Source organism: Prionailurus viverrinus, chromosome D3 (assembly GCF_022837055.1).
Source record: "Prionailurus viverrinus isolate Anna chromosome D3, UM_Priviv_1.0, whole genome shotgun sequence".
Classification (NCBI taxonomy): Eukaryota; Metazoa; Chordata; class Mammalia; order Carnivora; family Felidae; genus Prionailurus; species Prionailurus viverrinus.
In genome coordinates, this window is record NC_062572.1 from 1,368,535 (window position 1) to 1,389,878 (window position 21,344).

At 56.0% G+C, this 21,344-nt stretch overlaps 1 protein-coding gene across 4 annotated transcripts in view; it reads right to left on the reverse strand.

The window, feature by feature from the left end:
* Positions 1-2,567: 2,567 nt before the first annotated feature.
* Positions 2,568-21,344, reverse strand: part of SFSWAP (splicing factor SWAP) — a 69,505-nt gene continuing 50,728 nt past the window's right edge. For 3 of the 4 annotated variants that reach the window (XM_047827055.1, XM_047827056.1, XM_047827057.1), the window contains 5 exons: positions 20,765-21,030; positions 14,143-14,268; positions 4,040-4,204; positions 3,016-3,088; positions 2,568-2,861 (listed from right to left, as the gene is read on the reverse strand). In XM_047827055.1, coding sequence (XP_047683011.1) covers positions 2,796-2,861; positions 3,016-3,088; positions 4,040-4,204; positions 14,143-14,268; positions 20,765-21,030 — 696 coding nt within the window. In that variant the 3' untranslated portion in view covers positions 2,568-2,795. Of the gene's footprint in view, positions 2,862-3,015; positions 3,089-4,039; positions 4,205-14,142; positions 14,269-19,295; positions 19,976-20,764; positions 21,031-21,344 lie in introns of those variants that run through there. The other variant, XM_047827059.1, reaches the window with a different exon arrangement.

The window sequence follows — 21,344 nt, forward strand, 5'->3', positions numbered from 1 at the left end:
CCCACCCTTTCCTCTAACATGAGCCCCCCACCTCCGCCTTCTTCCCTCACTCACACTCCTGCCGCAGGACCTCTGCATGGCAGCCCAGGGCCCAGTGAGCACTCCCCTGCCTCATTCCTCCAGGTCGCTGTCCCCATGTCATCTCCATACAGATGGAGCCCCTCTCTGCAAAGCACGCCCACACTGGCCCCGACAGTGTTTATGACAGAGAGACGGTGCAGGCTGTCCGACCGGCAAGACCCGGGAAGGCGGAGAAGCCGGAGAACTTCCGGTTTCCTGGACCTCGGGAAGGCCGTCCGGGGGTGGCGCCCAGCCTGCTGCGTGGACGCAGGGCTCCTGCCCTGGGTGTGCGGTCTCGCGGCGGGTCAACTGTTCTCGGAGGCGGCCTCCCACGCACCTTCTCTGGGCAGTGGCACCTGATGTCCTGTGGGACTGGCCTGTCCTGCTGGCTCCGTCTGCGCCCGCCCGGAGACCGCGTGCGCCGTGCCCGCTGAAAGCTGCGGCCGGAGCTCGAACCCTGACAGTTGGGAGAAGCTGACATGGGGCCCGATCCCACGACTGTGAGATCACGACCCGTGAAATCACAACCTGAGTGGAGGAGTTGGACGCTTAGCCACCCGAGCCACCCCGGCGCCCCCACGAGAGCATACGTAACCACGTGACCAAACGGCAGGTGCAACCTGACAGCTGGGGCCGCGGGTTCGGCGAAGGGCCCTCACCCGGGAACCTGGCGGGGCAGCCGGGGATCGGCCCCGGAAGTGTGCAGGTCACGTGGGGAACCAGCGCGGCCGAGTGAGAGCCACTCGGTGAGTGAGTGAGGCTCAGGAGCCAGTGGGCGAGCAGGTGGGAAGTCGCTGCGGAGAACATTCTTACTGGCGCATCCAGGAGCCGCGGGACAATCTGTGCAGGGGGAAAGCTCTGGGCCCGGCGCACTGCCTGTGTCTCCTGAGGACGGCAGGGGTCGCGCGTTCGCCCCGAAGCCTGTCCCGTCGCCCAGGACCTGTGGCAGGACACGCGGTGGGCGAGCTCGGCACGGGTCCCTGTCCATCTGTGCAGCCTGAGCGTGCGCCTCCCCGGACCAAGGCGGAGCCCACGGGATGGGAAGCCACGCTGCGTGGTCCTCCCACTTCCCTGTGTGGGACGGTCCCCCAAGCACACAACCCACGCCACGTGGCTGTCTGGGTGGGCTCTCCGGGGCGCGGTGTGCAAAGCTGTGCCCACCTGGCCGTGAAGCTACCCCCACCCCCGGGGGTCACCTCCCTGCTGTGACTCTGGTTTCTGACTCCTGCGAGTGGAAACGGCACCCTGCACGCCAACGACGCAAACAAGTGAGGAGGGACAAGGCGGGCCTCCCGGCACCTCGCACGGGCCCTGCCGGAGGCCCCAGGAAGAAGCGAATGGTCACAGGTAACAGCCGTGTTTGCACGTGAAAACCATAACCAAAGATAAGGACGAATTGGAAGAAAATTACTTAAAGATGAATCACGCCCAAAGGGCTGAGGGGACTGTGCGGAGCGCGGCGAACAGGTAAGACGCTCGGGGGGGTAACAGCCGGCCAAGGGGCCGGCTGAACGGACGGGCCAACGTCGGAGCAGCCACTCCAGGTCACCCGAAGCGCAGAAACGACGCAGCAGCGACGGGCATCTGAGGTCGCGCTGCCCGGGGAGGGCGCAGGAGGGTCTCGATGATTTGGCGGAGGCCGTCTGGATGGCGGGCAGGCGCTCGCGTCGAAATCGAAGCCGTGACCCGCCCTTCCACGGCCAGGGACGTAACGCCTGCGTGAGGGTGCCGCACGCGGCCGCCCGCCCGCCATCGGAGGCCACAGGCTTAGTCCCCACGTGGCCCAGTGAGGGGGAGACCAGCAGGGCCGGGCAGGTCCTTGGAGCCGCAGAGGCATCTCAAAGGCCGACACGGACACAAAGGACAGGGCGTGGCGTGAAGCTGGCCACACAGGAAGGACACGCGGTGGCGGGGTCCAGCCGGCTGTGGCGCCCGCCTCCCCCACGCCTGCCCGCACACAGCCGCCCGCCCCCGCGCCAGGTCTTCCCTACGGTCTGGTGCAGCAGCCGCCGGGAAGGAGCCCGCTTCGGAAGAAGGAAAACAGACAAGTTCCACTTCTCCGTCTGGCCAGGCCCGGGCCGCGGGCAGGGCGGGCGGAGCGCGCGCAGAGCAGGACATTCCCCCCGCAGGGCGACGGCAGCACCGCTCTGAAGCTCGGACCTCGGCCGGGCGGCGAGTCCTTTCGGTGTTGCGAGTCAAGCCCGGCCCAGGAACGGTCTCTCTCGGGTGACCTGGCCTGCGACTCCGGGCAGGGCAGCAGGTCCGTGTCTCATCCCCGAGGCCGACGCCAGTCGACCGTCGAGAGGTCCCCAGGGGCCGGGCCAAGGAGGGGCCGGGCGGGGACGCAGACGAGGGTGAACCGCGGCCCCGCTGCCTGCACGAGGCGCCTGAGCGCTGACCGCGGCGGGGGTGCGGGGGCCGCAACGCGAACCACCCGCCGGGAGCCTGGTGGCAAAGGGTAAAAACAAACTCACGGGCTAAACAAGGAAGAAACCGCCCCACAGTCGCTAGCTAGAAAAGGTGTTTTCCTCCCATTTTATTTGATAATACATTTTCACAGAAACATGATATTATTTACAAATATACAGGTAAGAGACTGCTGGTCAAAAATCTTAAACTGAAAATGTCATCAAAAATTAATTTACAAAAACCGCCGACGGCCCGGGGCGTCCCGGGGGAGCACGGACGGCGTGCGGACGGGTCTGTGCGCTCGCTGGCTCTCCGCAGCCCGGGCCTCAGGAGGCGCTGGTCTGCATGTTCTTCGAAGCCGCCAGCATCGCCCTCACTTTGGCCATGAGGTCCTGCGCGGGGAGACACACAGGGGTCTGGACGGCTTGCCGTGCGGGGCTGGGAGACCGACTTGAGTGGGGTCCCCGCGGGCCGCAGGGTCAGGGGCCCCTCGGACGGGGCAGGGGAGGGAGGGAGGGAGGGAGGGAGGGAGCCGGCGGCCGTTACCTGAGTTATTTTGCTCTGCACGGAGGAAACAATTGCTGAGGAGATCTGGCCGTCTTTTTCCTGAGAAACGCCCCTAATGCGAACACAGAGAAAGGTCAGAGGCTTCAAAATTAAGCATTTTACCGTATTCGCTGCTAGTGTCTTTAAAAGACAAGTGATCGTCATAAATATACACTTTGCTTTTATGCCTCACGCTACAGACGTTTGAAATATTTTACGAAGTGCAAGCTAACTCAGGAAACATTTTCCACGCACGTTCCGTGAGGCGCACGCAGCGAACGGCAGGGCCGGACGGGAGCGCCGGAAAGCTGGTCCACGCTGGGCACGCTGGGGACGCTGGGGCGTGACGCCACCTCCCAGACAGCCGGCGGCGGCCGGGCCCGCACTCCTTCCTGTCTGGGTTCTGAGTGACCGCCCGGGGGCTGTGGGCCCGCGACCCTCCTCCTGAGCGACCCCTCCCCAGGCGCTGGGTGCACGGGCAGCTGGCGGGTCTGGCAAACGCCTCCCGATGGCCACGGCCACAGGGACACCCACGCCCGTGCTGCCGACGGCGTGCTGCCACTCACGTGACAGCCACAACCTCTGAGATCACCTGGCCTGTTCCGTCGGGAGTGACGGTTCCACCCCTGACTTCTGGGGCTTGGAGCGAGTGGCGCGACAGGTGGCCTTTGGGGCCGGGACACCGCGGACCCCCGTGCCCAGCTGCCCCACAATCACGCTGGGCTCCCCAGTGGGTGCCGGTGAGAACAAGGGCACCGTTGTCGGGTGGCTTCAGAACGGCTGCCCTCACACTAAGACAGGCTTTCCCAGCGGAGCTGACCGTGGGACGTCCTCCACATCGGAGGAAGGTGGCCGGCCCGCCCCACACCCACTCTCGTCTCTGACGTCGGGGAGAGCCACGGAGGAGCAGGCCGCTCAGGGACTCCCGGACGGGTGCTCCCGAGGCCTGGCCCCAGCTCTGACCGCCTCCCGCGCCCGCCTCCCCCTCGCCATCTGGGCGACGGGCAGGGGTCCGTGGGGTTACCTGGAGCGCTCCAGGCTGGAGCCCCGACTCTCCACGGGAGAGATGCTGGCCGAGTGGGCCGTGTGCCGGCGTGCGGACTGCTTGCTCGGGGACGCCGACTGGGACCCGGCCTTGGACTCGGTCCGTGACCGTGAGTGCCTCTTCTTCTTCTTCTCGTGGGGGCTCCTGTAGGGAAAGCAGGTTCAGACAAAGACACCCGGGGCTCTGGAGGAGTTTCGAGTGGTTTCCAAGGGACCCGTCCACACGGGCGAACTGCTTTTCGAAGCGCTGAGCATTCTGTTTGACTCCCGACAGACAGATGCAGCAAAGGCCACCCAGGACGGAACGCAGGCCACCCTGTCCGGAGGCGGTCTGTCCCCACCCCGTGTCCAGAGGCCAGCAGTCGGCACGTAGGACACCCACGGAGAGCGACCCGGTGCCACTCACGCTGCTTATCCAGTCACGCCGACTGGAGAACTTCTAGCAAGAAACGGGGGATTCTCTAAGCCGGGTACCGCGTGCACAAAAGCGCTCCTTCTCTCTGCCCTCAGCTTCCTGTGACGGCAGAGCCCATCCCTGTCCCCACCACCCTCCGAACCGTCCTGTCCCCCACCCGCCCCCCGCCCACTCCCCAAAACACACTCAAGAAGAGAGCACGTGCGGGAGGTCAGAGCAGCCTGCGGTCCGGACAGGCACCGAGCGTCCCTGCTCTCTTGCCTTTGGTTCCTCCAGAAAGGGGGGTCGCTGGCTGTTTGGAAACTCTGCCCGGCCACACGAGACCGACGGGTGGCTGGCGGGTGGTGGAGAACGTGCTTGAGAACCGTACATGGAAAGTGGGGTCATGACACTGTCACATGTGCCCATCTGGGCCTCGCGGACGAAGGGATCTCAGGAAAAGTGGAACCTGCATTGTCTTCACTGCGTAAGGTGTCCCAGGTCTGTGCTCTGGGGATGCCTCACCTGGGGATGAGGATGCCCTGGGGATGCCTCACGGCCCGCCCACGTGCCCACCCGCCCGGCCCCCATGGTGCCGTCGTCGCAAAAAGCCAGAGGTGCAGTGACTCACGCTTGGCTGCGGAGGCGGGGTCCCCGGTGGGTCAGGGCCTCGGGCAGGCGGCCTCACGCGCCAGCAAGGACGAGGGTGTCCACAACTGGACAGGCGCACACGGAAGCCACCCAGCACGCCTATTTTCTGAACTTGCAGAAGTTCTGTGCGGAGTTTATGCCCGCACGCGTGCGCTAGGACCTCAGAGGAAGCAGCAGAGACGATGACCTATGTGGCAGCACGTGGCAGTCGCCCACGATGGTTTAAGCCCCCAGTCGGATCGGTTTCCGTGGCCGCGCTCAGGGGCCGACGAGAGGCAGGCTGGCGATCCCTGCCCGTGAGTCAGGCTCAGTCTGACGACAGCTTGATGTCGTGGACGAAACTTCCAGAGCACCTGCTTGAGGAATGACAGAATCCCTTCTTTTTAGAAAACGTGAGGTGCGCTTTTCATCCAGAGACACACGACGGTCTTAGCGCTGCCGGCGGCGTTCCGCAAGGTGTGGGCGTCATGATGCACGGACTCCTCTCGGCATCAGGAGCCACCGTTCTAGAAAGTTCCCTCCCTGCTGCCTCCAGTCACCGGACCCCCTTTCCCACCCACAGAGGGGACCCCTGCTCTGATCTGCATCCCCTCGATGAAAACACACACCAGTGGAATCACAGCGTGGCTCTTCCGAGTCCGGGGGCCCCTGCCCAATCCGTGCCGCCCACAGACTGGCTGTTGTTCTGGCTGCTGCCGCAGCACCGTGCAGGGCCCACTGCCACGCCGCTGCTCTCTCCCGTGGACGCTCACCCGGGCCGTTGCCGCTCCGGGCGATCACAAGTGGAGCTGCTCTCGTGGGCGGGTGTCTATGGCGAGCGAGTGCCCGGAGGGCCACACGCAGCGGCCACGCCAGGGGCAGCGGCTTCAGCCTGCGTTTATGGAACGTCCTTCACGTCACCTGTCCCCTTCGTCGGGGGTGGCGCTGTGCGAGTGTCTCCTGGCCTGTGGGTGCCTCTTTGCGCTCTCAGCCCCGACTTGAGAGTGAGGTTTTTAACCCCAGCGAGGTCACGTACACCGCTCCCTGCCTCCGGGGGCCTCCGCGCGCTCAGGGCCGGCACAGGCCGCCTCTCCTCTCCTCACGGGCTGCTGTGGCGCCCCTTTCGTTGTAACGCTATGGCTCCTAGTTTTCCTTGGAGGCCTCCTGGCGGGTCTGAAATGGGCAGCAGGCGCCCTTCAACCCTGTCCTTTGAGAGACCGTGGTGGCCGCTCCAGGTCCCCTGTTTCCGCACGGACCGGGCATCCGGTCGCTCGCCAGTCCCTGCGAGATGTCGGTGGAGTCCTGACGGGGCGCACTGGGTCCATCAGCGGGGAGAAGAGACGCGAACGATGTCGCCTACCACTCGCGCCCCTGTCCACACACACCCTTGCCACACATGTCCCTGTCCCCATTCGCCCTCCCTCGCCCTGCGCATATGCGACCCTGCCCACATACACCACACACACGCCTCTTCAGGAGCCACGGCCGTGGTGCCTCACGAGGTGAGCGAAACGTTCTGTGTTGCCAAGACCGTCTCTAAACTGGCATATCTCTTCTTCCCTGAATATTTGTTAGAATTTAATGATGAAAGTCGTCTGGGCTTGGAGTTCTGCGGTTTTAAATTACAAACAAATTATTTGGCAGAATTACTTAGATTTTCTATTTCTTTAGCTGTCGTGGTGGCCGCCTGGATGTTTCAAGAAATTTGTCCATTTCATCTACGTTGTTAAGTTAGCTAGAAAAATATATATTTCCTTATTATTCTTTAATTGTCCGTAGGTTTTCACTCTTGATCAACCTAAGGATTTACCAATTTCCTGATCATTTTCAAAGAACCAACTTTTCAGTTTTGTCCCTAGTCTGTTTCCCCTTTTCTCCCCCCGCCTCTTCCTTAACAAAACCAAAGTACAGATAACACAGCTACATCGGCTCCAGGCCGCGGTGACGGGACCCGCGTGACGCGGTGCTCACGACGGCAGCCGCTGTCGGTCACCGACAGAGCCGCCACGGGCTGTGCTCCCTACGCCTCCTCCCACGACCTGAAGCCTGTCCCCCTCCCGCTCGGCCGGCCACCACTGGTCCGTTCTCTGTATTCAGGGTCTGTGTGTCTGTCCACTTGCTTCATTTTGTACATCCCACGCGAGGGACATCCGAGCGAACGGCAAGATTTTACTCTCGTAGAAGAGTGACACCCTATCGTGTGCACACACATCGTTATCTGTTCACCGACGGACGGACACGTGGGCTCCTGCCACAGCCTGGCTGCTGCTGCTGCTACGAGCAGAGGGTGCACGTATCTCTCTGAATTAGTGGGTTTTTCTTTTTCTTCTCCTTTGAGAGAGAAAGAGACAGAGAATCCCAAGCAGGCTCCACACCCAGCAAGGAGTCCGACACAGGGCTCAGTCTCACAAACAGTGAGATCATGACCCGAGCAGGGTCGGACACTCTGACTGAGCTCCCCAGGCGCCCCAACATCTTTTCTTGTGTCTGCTGGCCATCCACATATCTTCTTTGGAGAGACGTCTGTTCGTGTCTTCTGCCCATTTTTAGATTGGATTATTCGTTTTTGGGGGAGCTGAGTTTGATAAGTTCTTTGTAGATTTTGGATACTAACCCTTTATCCGCTATGTCGTTTGCAAATATCTTCCCCCATTCCATAGGCTGCCTTTTAGTTTTGCTGATTGTTTCCTTCGCCGTGCAGAAGCTTTTTATATCGATGAGGTCCCAGTAGTTCATTTGTGCTTTTGTTTCCCTTGCCTCCGGAGACGTGTCTAGAAAGAAATGGCTGTACTTGATGTCAATGAGGTTTTCTATCTATTTTCTCCTCTAGGATTTAAACAAAATTTTTTTTAATGTTTATTTATTTTGGAGAGAGACAGACACAGAATGCGAGTGGGTTAGGGGCAGAGAGAGAGGGAGACACAGAAGCAGAAGCAGGCTCCAGGCTCTGAGCTGTCAGCACAGAGCCCGAATCGGGGCTGGAACTCATGAGCTATGAGATCATGACCTGAGCCAAAGCCGGACGCTCAACTGACTGAGCCACCCAGGCACCCCTGTCTTCTAGGATTTTTATACCTTCCTGTCTCACATTTAGGTCTTTCATCCATTTTTAAAAATTTATTTTGAGTGAGAGAAAGAGAGAGTGGGGGGGGGGGAGAGGGAGAGAGAGGGAGGGAGGGAGGGAGGGAGGGAGGGAGGGAGGGAGAGAGAGAATCCCTAGCAGGCTCCACGCTGTCAGTGCAGAGCCTGATGTGGGGCTCGATCGTGAGATCATGACCTGAGCCGAAATCAAGAGTCAGATGCTTAACAGACTGAGCCCCCCGGGCACCCCTTCCATCCGCTCTGAGTTTATTTTCGTGCACAGTGTAAGAACGCAGTCCGGGTTCATGGTGCACGTTGCTGTCCTGTTTCTTCAACCCAGCTTGCAGAAGAGACTGTCTTTTTCCCACTGGATCCTCTCTCCTGCTTTGTTGAAGGTGAGTTGACCATGTAACTGTGGGTCCATTTCCGGGTTTTCTGGTCTGTTCTGCTTGGCTCACTGCTGCTCTCAAGGGACTTGGCATCTGGGACTGAGGCCTCCTGCTTTGCTTCTCCTTCTCAGGACCTGCTTGGGCTATCCAGGCTCTTCACAGTTCCACATGAATTTGAAAATAATCAGTTTTCATTTTCTTGATTTCTGATCTCACCTTTATTACTTCCTTGCTTCCACCTCCTTTAGGTTTAATTTGCTCTTTTTCTAGTGCTTTCTTTTTTAGCACTAGCTAAACTAGTGCTTTCTAGTTTCTAGAAAACATTAGATCGTTATTTTCAGACCTTCCTTCTTTTCTGACACAGACATTTAACGCTACTGACTTCCTTCTATGCGCACCTGCACGTTAAAGATGTGGCTGCACTACATGTTCACTGCCGTTCATTTTAAAACATTTTCTACTTTCTCTTGTGAATTTGTCTTTGACCTATGGGTAATTTAGAAAGGTGTTAACTTCCCAATACTTGGGGATCTTCCAGATTTTTAAGTTTATTTTGAGAGCATGTGTGTGTGAGTGGGGAGAGAGACAGAGAGAGAGAGAGAGAGAGAGAGAGAGAATATCCCTAGCAGGCTCCACACCATCAGCACAGAGCCCAACACGGGGCTTGATCCCAAGAACCACAAGTGCGTGACCCGAGCCAAAATCAAGAGTCAGACGCTTAACTGACTGAGCCACCCAGGCGCCCTCCACGTATCTTTGCAAAGAGTTCCACACTTGCTGCCATGTGCTGAGGAAACACATGACACACTCTGTCGTCGGAGTCTTCAAGGACTAACAGCACGCTGCACGAGCCAGTCGGGTGACCGTTTACAGTTTCTAGATCCACGCTGTTGTCTACTTGGCCCCCGGGTGCCTCAGCTTCTGCTTCCGCTCAGTCTCAGCGCCCACGTTGGAAGCCACGTCCTCACGAGCCTGGCGCTCCTCTGGCCCCTGCTGTCAGCGCGGCCGCGGGGCCTTTCTGCTCACAGCGCCGCACGTGCACCTGTCCCCATCAAGACATCTCTACACCCCACGAGGGGCTCGCGACCCCGAGATCAAGAGGCATGTGCCCCAGCAGCCGGACCGGCGGGTGCCTCTCCCCGTGTCTCAGCGCCCGACCTACGTGCACACCGAAGGCGCCCCTGCAAGCGGCCTAGCACGAGGCGTTGTCTCCAGCACAGCCTAAGGCTTCTGCCTCGTAACTGGTGTCCAGTCGCCCTGCATCCGTGAGGGCGACGCTGACCCGGTGACCCTCCCGTTTCCGTCGTCCACGTGCAGTTTTCCTGCCCTCCCCCACTTCCTGCTTTCTTTTCAGTCAAGTCATTTTTTAAGGTTCTGTTTTATGTCCTCTGTTGGGTTTTATCTCCTTTTTCTTTCCGGTGGCTGCTCTAGGGAATGAAGACACGCACCCTTCGATGACAAAGTCTGCCGTGGACCGGTGACGCTTGGTGCACTGGAGCCTGTAACGGCGGGGCACTCCCCCCACTCAACACCCACGGGTGTGCTGAGCACGAGGAGTTCAACGGCAAAACCCCTGACGAATCGACGAATCACGGACTATCTGCTGTAACAAAACACTGGGCGTCCTGCTGAGAAGCTCTGTGATACAACGTGGCCAAATATTCCCATGATTTGTACTCTTCAAAAAATTCAACGCAACCGTATCCTAACGTCCAAACACTCAGTAACAGGAACCGGGGTTCCTCGGACGAACAGCCGACCCCGGTGCTGGGGCAGGGAAAGCACCAGCTAAGCCCGGAGTACCTTGTGCCAAAAAGCAACAAAGTGCTTGGAGAACCGCGGGGCCAAATGTGAGATGGTGTCACGGTCACGTTAGTCCTGGCACAACAGACGGAAACAGATTAGTGCACAACAGACGGAAAAGCAAACCCCGAGCCCCAAAGACCACAGTGGCACCGAAACTAAGGGTGTGTGTGCCTTCTTTAGAGAAGGAAAGACGGAATCCGAAAGCCAGCGTTTTGCCATTACCGATGTCAGAACCAACTCCGCACCGGGGATGCCGAGGCCAGTGAGAGGAGAGTGGCTATCAGTGGGACGTCTGTGCTGTCACACTCCCACCGCCAGGTCGCCTGCAGGGGCCCACCACCTTACCCACTCACGACCCCCTGCGTGGGGCACGCAGCCTCGACCAAGCCATCCGACAGCCATCACTGAGGATGTGACAGCGGGGTGTGATGCGCACGGAAGTCCCACACCACCTGTGTAGCGCTCTTGCCAAATGTTCACCACGGACCCCTCCAGGAGGACACAGTAAGACAAGTCCAACCCTGCACAGTACGGTTGGCCCTGGAGTTGTCACAGAATACACGCAAAAGAGGGGGGAGGCGTGAGGGGGATAGCCACACAGAAAAACGTGGGCCCTATAAAAAGCTTCTGCACAGCAAAAGAAACAACCAATAAAATTAAAAGGCAACCAACGGAATGGGAAAAGATATTTGCAAATGACATATCGGACAAAAGGCTAGTATCCAAAATCTATAAAGAGCTCACCAAACTCCACACCTGAAAAACAAATAACCCAGTGAAGAAATGGGCAGAAAACATGAATAGACACTTCTCTAAAGAAGACATCCAGATGGCCAACAGGCACATGAAAAGATGCTCAACGTCACTCCTCATCAGGGAAATACAAATCAAAACCACACTCAGGTATCACTTCACACCAGTCAGAGTGGCCCAAATGAACAAATCAGGAGACTATAGATGCTGGAGAGGATGTGGAGAAACGGGAACCCTCTTGCACTGTTGGTGGGAATGCAAATTGGTGCAGCCGCTCTGGAAAACAGTGTGGAGATTCCTCAAAAAATAGATGTACCCTATGACCCAGCAATAGCACTGCTAGGAATTTACCCAAGGGATACAGGAGTGCTGATGCACAGAGGCACATGTACCCCAATGTTTATAGCAGCACTCTCAACAATAGCCAAATTGTGGAAAGAGCCGAAATGTCCATCAACTGATGAATGAATAAAGAAACTGTGGTTTATATACACAATGGAGTACTACGTGGCAATGAGAAAGAATGAAATATGGCCCTTTGTAGCAACGTGGACGGAACCGGAGAGTGTGATGCTAAGTGAAATAAGCCATACAGAGAAAGACAGATACCATATGTTTTCACTCTTATGTGGATCCTGAGAAACTTAACAGAAACCCATGGGGGAGGGGAAGGAAAAAAAAAAAAAAAAAAGAGGTTAGAGTGGGAGAGAGCCAAAGCGTAAGAGACTCTTAAAAACTGAGAACAAACTGAGGGTTGATGGGGGGTGGGAGAGAGGGGAGGGTGGGTGATGGGTATTGAGGAGGGCACCTTTTGGGATGAGCACCGGGTGTTGTATGGAAACCAATTTGACAATAAACTTCATATATTGAAAAAAAATAAAATAAAAAATAAAAAAAATAAAAACTGTAAAAAAAAAAAAGAAAAAGAAAAACGTGGGCCCTGCTGAATCGAGCTGGCAGTTACATGCATATGGATATTCGTTGTACATTTTTTTTTTTTAAATAAAATTTGTTTTGAGACGGAGGAACAGAGAGAGGAAAGAGAGAGAATCCCAAGCAGGCTCCTCCCTGTCAGTGCATGGGGCTCAAATTCACGAACCAGGAGATCATGACCTGAGCAGAGATCAAGAGTCAGATGCTCAACCAATGGGGCCACCCAGGCGCCCCCGCTGTATGGCTTTTAAGGAGGAAGTCTAAGACTATCTATTAAAAAACTGGGACGCCTAGGTGGCTCAGTCAGGTAAGCGTCCAACTCTCGGTTTCAACTCAGGTCACGATCTCACAGTTTGAGTTTGAGCCCCACATCAGGCTCTGCGCTGACAGTGTGGAGCCTGCTTGGGATTCTCTCTCTCCCTCTCAAAAATAAATAAACTTAAAAAAAAAAAAAAAGACTGCCTATTGAAAATTTAATTAAAAATTTAAGGCCAGGAGTCAGTGAAAGCGGCATTCAGTGATCAGCTTGTAGCCGCCATCCTTCAGCTGTGGGGGCGGCACCGTCCCCTGGGCCTGGCTGACCGGACAGGGTTAAGGCAGCCCCGGCTCGGTGGGGAATCAGCCACCTGCCACCATGCACGGCACCGGCCCCGCAGCTGCTCTGCGCACAGGCTGGAGGGGACGCCGTCCAGCTGTGGCGCTGACACGCCCGGGGCACGGGGCACATCAGGCCCTCTGCGGGGCCCGAGGCACGGCTTCCCACCCCCTGGGGTCAGGCCCGGGCACGGAGCCTCACTTGTTCTGTACGACTCGTTAAAGCTGCAGTGAGCACACGAGGTCTCAGGATTCTGGATAAAACCAGCGCCTTCTCCCGAGATCGCTCATTTAACGTGAAGGTTAATTTGAGGGCAGAGCAAGAAAGCACCTGCCAGGAGAGATCTTTTGTTACGAGGAATTAACCTGAGACCGTCTATTTGCCCTTTACGTCCACCAAGGGGGACGACGGATTCCGTGTGTTCAGGGAGCACCCGCGGAAATGCCCTCCCACTGTCGCCACGCCGCCCCGGTGCTCCCGGCGGGACGAAGCGGCAGCCGCAAGTGCACGGAGCGGGCGTGCCCGAGCCCGCCTGCCGGACCCCGCGAGCCCTGCAGCTCCTTGGCTGACTGCCGTCTGAAGGGCAAGAGATCACGTCTCACCAGGGAACGGAGCGGTCACGTAACCCGCCACATGGCAGGGACAGGTTTCCGGTAGAAACGTCGTTTCGGACCCGCGGCCGCTGCAGGTACCGTCAAGAAGGGCAGGAGCAGGTGACCGCCGGGCTCTTGACACCTGCCACTCGGCTCTGCGGTCGGGGAGGTTCAGGGACCCCGCGTGTCTGGACTCACACACCCGCGGCAGCAGGTAGGGAACCTGCCCCGCCCCCTCTGGGCCCCTCCGTGTCGGGCGTGCTGCTCCCTGCCCAGCTGGCGGAGCCGGGGCTGCGGGCTCCCGCACAGGGACACACCAGTGAGGCCGCTCCCTTCCAGGGAGGACGGAAACAAAGAGGCTGAGTGACGCAAAGCGGTCAGCGGGCAGCACCCCGGCTGGACGGGAGGACTCAGCATGCTCTGGCCTGTCCACCGCGTGCCCCAGGGAGGCACAGATGGCCTGGGCGTGTCCTTCAAGGGACGCAGGGGTTTCCGTGTGGGGCCCTGGAGTCCCTCCCCAGGAGGGGCAGCTGGGGACGCCGGCTGGTTGGGACAGAGGCCCCGGGGCCAGGCGTGGTGGCTGAGGGGTCGACGCTCAGGAACACCGGCCCACGGCCACCTGCTCCCTGGGCGGCAGCAGGCATTCCCTCACTTCCCCTGTCCAGTGTCCCCACACTCCCTTCCCTGTCAGCAGGGTGCGTGTGGGGCCCGCAGCAGCTCCACGTGGGGGCCGGTGCAGGGCGTGCCAGAAGCCACCGGACCCCGGCACGACGGAGCCACCTGCGCTCGGAGTCACCGGAAGGGCTCAGGGTCCGAGGGACAGCCGCCGGGTGTCCCCAGCCCCGCCTCCAGGCGTGTGCCCCATCTGCACACTTCCTGTACACGCTCTGTGAGCTCACAGACCCCCACCTGGACCGGGTCCGCTTCCGGCTGACGCCCGGACTGTTACTCATCCGGTAGGCGGTGGGGACGCTCCTCTCTTCCCTCCGTCTCTCAGGAGAGTGCGCTCTTCTCCGAGGGGACCGGGACCGGGACCTGGGCAGAGGAAGACAAGGCGTTTTGCTCTGCTGTCTGTCTGGCCAGCACCCCATCTGTCCTTCTGGGCCCCCCTCCCCCGGCCTTCCCACTCTCCCGACGTGGAACCAGATCAGACTCCGAGGCGGAGTCAGACTCTGCTCCCCTGTCCGGGACACCTGTCCCACCGATGCTAAACTTAACCAGCGTGCAACACTCCTGCGGCCGGAGTATGTGCTGCGGGTGCCCGCGGTCAGCAGCCCCGATCCTCCCCGACCCCAGATCGGACCCGGTGATTTACGGCTGACTCAGGCCTGCGGCTTCTCGGCCTTCCCCTGGCCTCTGCGCATCCTCCCTCCCTCAGCAGTTTTCAGCTCACTGACATCTCTATCAGAAGGACGCAAGAGAAGCAGTGAAATCCAAGCGAGTTGTTTCTGTGCGTCCCGAGTGCTGGCAACGGGAAGAAGCCAGAGCGCCACGAAACTAGAGCCTGGAAGCGTCTCCCGTCCACAATGGCCGTCGGGCCCCTCAGCGCGGACCAAGGACAGGCCGTGGCGGCTCAATCCAGAACCTGCCGCCTCTCGTGGGGATTAGGGTGGACGATGTAAGTCTATGAGATTCTCCGGATGCAAAACCACCTGTTAAAATATGTTATTCTTCCTCTCTGTGTGCCTGGAGAGACGCTCGCTCTGTCCGTGCAGCGACGCGGGCCGCACACGGCAGCCAGGCCCGCGGGCAGCGACAGCTCGCCACTCGACGAGACCCTCGCGCGCTGGGGGCCAAGGCCCCCCGAGGGGGGTCCCGTGATGATGGGTTTTGGACTCTTGTTTTAGTGTTTGTTCATTCAGTGAAATTACCGTTTCAGGGAGACGTATGGTGAGCAGAAACCTGCACCAAAAAACCCCGTTTCTTTTTGTTCTGTTTCTATGACAACCCAGTCAAAAATAATATGAGGAGCGGTTTGATTCTGCCATAAAGGATTCCACACAGAATCAATTTAATTGCACTAAAACCTCCCAAATAACACACGCTGTCGTTCTAAAGATCAGTTCATCGTCACATCCCACCCTCCGGCATCACAGAGAAAACCCTGAGCCGTTCGTGAAAAATACCCGCCACGGAATGAGCCTGCTCCAGGTAAGCGGTCATGGGCTCGGGCTCACCTCCAGCTCACGAAACAGTGTTGCTTTTTTTTTGCAGACCCGTCCCAAGACCTGTATGTGACAATTACAACGGGGAGGTCAGTCAGACACCCTGACATTTTACCAGGTTTTCCCTCGAGAGTCCCGGGCCTGGGCTCCGCGCGCACCGTGTCCGCGGAAGCTGGGGAACCGCGACACGGAGACACACGCTTCTCCTTCAGAACGAGGGGTGCCGGGCAGGGCGGCACCAGAGCCCCGGGGAAGGCTCCACAACAGACCCGAAAGTCAGGAAGAGCGAGGGAGTGCGCACAGCCCGCAAGCCCGGAGCGCTGACACAGGGCCACGCCGCAGACCACTGGGATCAGGTGGCCGTCACCGGCAGCCCTGAAGTTATCTGGGAAAGAGGCCCGTCCGGCACCGGGGCGGTCCGCTCCATCAGACAACACTTGGATTTTATTTTAACTAAAGAAGCGTTGACGCTTTTATTCTGTCCAGCAGGCGGGCCACGTTGCTACCACAACACGTGCAGGAAGCAGACCCCACGTGGGCAGCTCGGGCACCGTGTCCGGGGCAATCACAAGGGCCTCACACACGAAGGCAGAGCAAACCCTGCTCCCGAAACCTTGCTTCCTCCCCATGGCAGCCCGCCCCGCTACCAGGGCCCGCACGGACGGATCGGCCCGAGCAGCGCAGGTCCTGGCCGGGCAGCACCCTGGGCTTCTCCCCGCCTGCGGGCGCCCCCTAGGTCTGGGTCTGCGCCTCGGAAGGAGAGCGGCCGGCCAATGGCTGGCTGGCACCAGCTCGCGCAGCGTCAGCCACGGGTACCTTATGCGGGGGCGGGACGTGAAACTCATTACCATCGCTGGTTTGCTTTGCACTTTACCACGGGGAACACGGTAAGGAATTAGAAATTTGGCCCCAATTTGGCGGGCTAGAGTTGGTTTTCAATGTTAAATATGACTTAGAAAATGTCGTTTTCATCCCCAGCTCCTCCCCAAGCAGAAGCCCTGAGGCTGCGAGCAGCCGTGTGGACCCAGCACCCGATACCTCGAAATGGCGAGGCACAGACCTCTGCCTGGAGCCCCCATTCAGAAGCCGCATACAGACTGACTTACCAAAAACAAACACCAGAGGTGATCTTATCAAAACTTCTAAAGATGACCTTAATTTCAGTCTTACAAGATTATAGTTTAAAAATACCTGCAATCCCTACCAAAGTAACACCAGCATTCTTCACACAGCTAGAACCAACCTAAAACTTGTACGGAACCAGAAAAGACCCCGAATTAGCCAAAGCAATCTTGAGAAAGAAAACCACAGAAGGAGGCATCACAATCCCAGACTTCAAGCTGTATTACAAAGCTGTCATCAAGACAGTATGGCACTGGCACAAGAAGAGACACTCAGATCAATGGAACAGAATACAGGACCCAGAAATGGACCCACAAACGTATGGCCAAGTAATCTCTGACAAAGCAGGAAAGAACATCCAATGGAATAAAGACAGTCTTGGGGCGACTGGGTGGCGCAGTCGGTTAAGCGTCCGACTTCAGCCAGGTCACGATCTCGCGGTCGGTGAGTTCGAGCCCCGCATCAGGCTCTGGGCTGATGGCTCAGAGCCTGGAGCCTGCTTCGGATTCTGTGTCTCCCTGGCTCTCTGACCCTCCCCCGTTCATGCTCTGTCTCTCTCTGTCTCAAAAATAAATAAACGTTAAAAAAAATTAAAAAAAAAAAAGGAATAAAGACAGTCTCTTCAGCAAGTGGTGCTGGGAAAACGGGACAGCGACATGCACAAGAATGAACCTGGACCACTTTCTTACACCTACACAAAAATAAACTCAGAATGGATGAAAGACCCAAATGTAAAACAGGAAGCCATCAAAATCCTCGAGGAGAAACCAGGCAAAAACCTCTTTCACCTCAGCTGCAGCAACTTCTTACTTAACACGTCTCCGGAGGCAAGGGAAACAAAAGCAAAAATGAACTACTGGGACCTCATCAAAATAAAAAGCTTCTGCACAGCGAAGGAAACAATCAGCAAAACTAAAAGGCAACCGACAGAATGGGAGAAGATATTTGCAAACGACATTATCAGATAAAGGGTTAGTATCCAAAATCTACAAAGAACTTATCAAACACAACACCCAAAAACCAAATAATTCAGTGAAGAAATAGGCAAAAGACATGAATAGACACTTCTCCAAAGAAGACATCCAGATGGCCAACCGACACATGAAAAAACGCTCAACGTCACTCATCATCTGGGAAATACAAATCAAAACCACAATGAGGTACCACCTCACACCTGCCAGAATGGTTAACATTAACAACTCAGGCAAAAACACATGTTGGCGAGGATGCAGAGAAAGGGGAACCCTCTTGCACTGCTGGTGGGAATGCAAACTGGTGCGGCCACTCTGGAAAACAGTCTGGAGGTTCCTCAAAAAGCTAAAAACAGAACTACTCTACAGCCCAGCAATTGCACTACTAGGCATTTATCCACGGGATACAGGTGTGCTGTTTCGAAGGGACACATGCCTCCCCACGTTTATAGCAGCGCTATCGACAACCGCCAAAGTATGGAAAGAGTCCAAATGTCCATCGACGGATGAATGGATAAAGAAGATGTGGTATATATATACAATGGAGTATTACTCGGCAATCAAAAAGAATGAAATCTTGCCATTTGCAACTACGTGGATGGAAATGAAGAGTATTATGCTAAGTGAAATTAGTCAGAGAAAGACAAATATCCTATGACTTCACTCACACGAGGAATTTAAGAGACAAAACAGATGAACATAAGGGAAGGGAAGCAAAAATAATATAAAAACAGGGAGAGGACAAAACATAAGAGACTCTTAAATATGGAGAACAAACAGAGGGTTGCTGGAGGGTTGTGGGAGGGGGGAAGGGCTAAACAGGTAAGGGGCCCTAAGGAATCTACTCCCGAAATCATTGTTGCACTATATGCTAAATACCCTGGATGTAAATTAAAAAGAAAAAACTAATTAAAAAAACAAAACAAAAAAAATAAAAAAAAATTACCAACAAAAAAAATACCTAAGCTATTAAAGCCGAATCTTATTTTTAGGCAATAAAGCACATGAGTACTTCTTCATTCCACTTAAGGCAGAGAACCTAATGTGATATAAAAATAAAAAACAGAAGAAAAATCTTATACTTCAATAAGTTATGATTTAACATTTTTTTAAAAATTTATTTTTGAGAGACAGCACGAGCGGAGAAAGGGCAGAGAGAGAGAGGGAGACCCAGAATCCAAAGCAGGCTCCAGGCTCTGAGCGGTCAGCACAGAGCCCGACACGGGGCTTGAACTCACAAACTGTGAGATCATGACCTGAGCGGAAGTCAGACTCTTAACTGACTGAGCCACCCAGGTTCCTCTAATCAATGTTGATTTAAGAGACACTAAACACCATGTTGTTGTAGTGACTGTGCCTTCTGAGAAGCAACGTGTTGGTTTTCAAAACTGAAGATTCTTCTATGAGTGAGTCACCTCTGGGGACCCAGAATCACCTATACCTCGGACGGAATGTGTCCCTGGACCCAGGCACGCAAACGTTCCCTGCGTTAACATACAGATCACTTCTGCTAGAAAAGGGCGTTGTAACCTTGACTTTCTACATCTTACGTAAAACTTCAGTCACGTGACACGTAAAAGAAAATGTTTCAACCGCAGCAGCCTACCACGAGTGGGAACACGGAGCACTTGGGGCTGGCAGGAGTCTGTACGAAACAGCCATTCAAGTGTGTGCCAGCCTTAAGAAGCAAGCCTGGCGGGTCCTACGCAGACGTTATGTCTGTAATGGGTAACCCTACCTGAAAAGATAGACAGTTAAAGAAAAAATCATGACGTCTCATTAACAACGTCAATATTCGGTTACAACTTCACTATTTTCCACATGGCAACAATTCACTGCCGAGAACACCAAGCGCGCTCGGGCCCCTGGAGGCCAGCGCCAGCAAAGCCTGGACCGCGCACGGCCCGCAGCCACCGAGAGCACACACAGGACCCCAGACCAGGGATGAGGAGTCAGTTACGTTCCGCCGTCAGAGCCCTGCAGCGAAGGACACCCGGCCAGGAGTTTACTGGGCGCGTTCCGTTCCTGCTTGGAGGGCGGCTCGTCAGAAAGAACTCTCTCGAAAAAGAAACTTTAAAATGTCTTTTGTATACATACAAATTCCTGGGGGCGTCTACACACTGAAACCACGTCAGCAAAGTTGTTCGTTTTATGGAAAAATGGCAAGGTGTGTGGGTGTCTGGGTATCTGCATGGGCGTGTGTGGTGCGTGTGCCTATATGAATATTGGTGTCTGGGGGGTGTGTGTGATGACGGAACTTCTAGAGCACTATTAAAATCGCAGACACCAAGGATCAAAATTGTTTATCGTGGAGGCAAGTGCAATTTCACTGTTGATAAGTAAGTGTAAATACTTGTCAAGCCTCTGAGGTCTGGTGTGAGTAAAAATAGGGAAAGCATGTTGTTTGTAGGATATATTCAGAGGCAAACGTGCACGAGCGTACTTCGTTTTAAGCATCAAAAGAGCAGCGCAGCCATCATTTCCCTGGAAAGGAAAACCAGCATCAGTTACAGCGGACCAACGAGACCCCGCCAGCCCGAGCGTCGGGCCAGAGAAAGCAAGCCAAGTCCAGTCAACACTTACTAACAGATCGCAATGTGAGACGCAGGTTTTAAAACCAGAGGTTTGCTTTCCAAACCTCCTATAAACCACTTGAAAAACAAACGGAAAACGGAAAACAAGACCAAAAAAAAAACCCCGGCTGTACTAAACAGTAAATACTGTGACTCGTTAAGGGTCATGTTCGTATCGTGGCTTGAAATCTTATGCTTTCTCAAACACCTTGTGAAGGTGGCTTCTGGCTAAACAGTGCCTCTTGACGGGAGGTCTGGACACAAATCAGCTGAGACGTGGACGGGCACGCCCGGGCCTCCCTCCTTGCACGCACATGCAGGGGCTGCGCACAGCCCAAGCGGTCCGGATCTCTTCCATTACATTTATGCACTCGACAGGCATTAGCATAGGAAAGTCCACGCGTTCAAACAAAAGACCCCACCCCTGTGAGTTTTCACACACGAACCGATGTGCTGGGCCCGCCTCTAAGACCTGTTAACATTTAAATAAATCCATTTTTTAAAAAACTGTCTGTAGTTGATGAGCTTTGGAAATTAAACAGAAGACATCTTGAAAAGATGTCATTTGGGTTGGCAAGCTGATCCACACGTGAGCACTCACGAGGTCCGCGCTCGCTCGTCTCTGCCAGGCCTGCCACTCTGGGGACGGAGGACACAGCACCCACAGCAGACCCGTGCCAGGAGCGCCCTGCACACCCACCTGGAGCGCCGCGCCGTCCGGTAGGCACTGGGGAGACAGTGCTTGGCTTTCGAGTGGGACCGAGGCCTGGATTTGGATGACGAGTGGTACTTGGGGGAGCGTGATCTTGTTCGAGACCGCTTTTTGTGCTTTTTCTTTTTCTTCTCTTTCTCTTCTTCTCTCGGGGGGTCTTTACTTTTGCTGGAGGGCCCTTCGGGGGGTTTGATGTCTGAAGTTGGCAGAGGTCTGCCTCCAGTCAGTAGAGGACAGGGCCCAGTACTGGTTTCCTGGGAACAAAAGAAAATCTCCAGATGTTAATAAGGAGAACAAGACACTTGTGAACGCATCTTTATAAAGCTTCAACTTGGGCTTGAAATTATTCACACACGTTATTCACACCAATAATGTACTAGAATCTCCTAGAGAAGACCACGTCCCTTTTTATGGCTCTAAAACGTCGCCCCAGTGTCTCCAGGGAAATGGTGGCTCTGTAAACACCAAGCGTATGAGCGACGGTCTCCCCAGATGGTCGTTCGCCAGCCCCACCCGGCGGTGATGGATCTGATGACGGGAACGTGGCTCCAAGGACACTGTTTAAGAA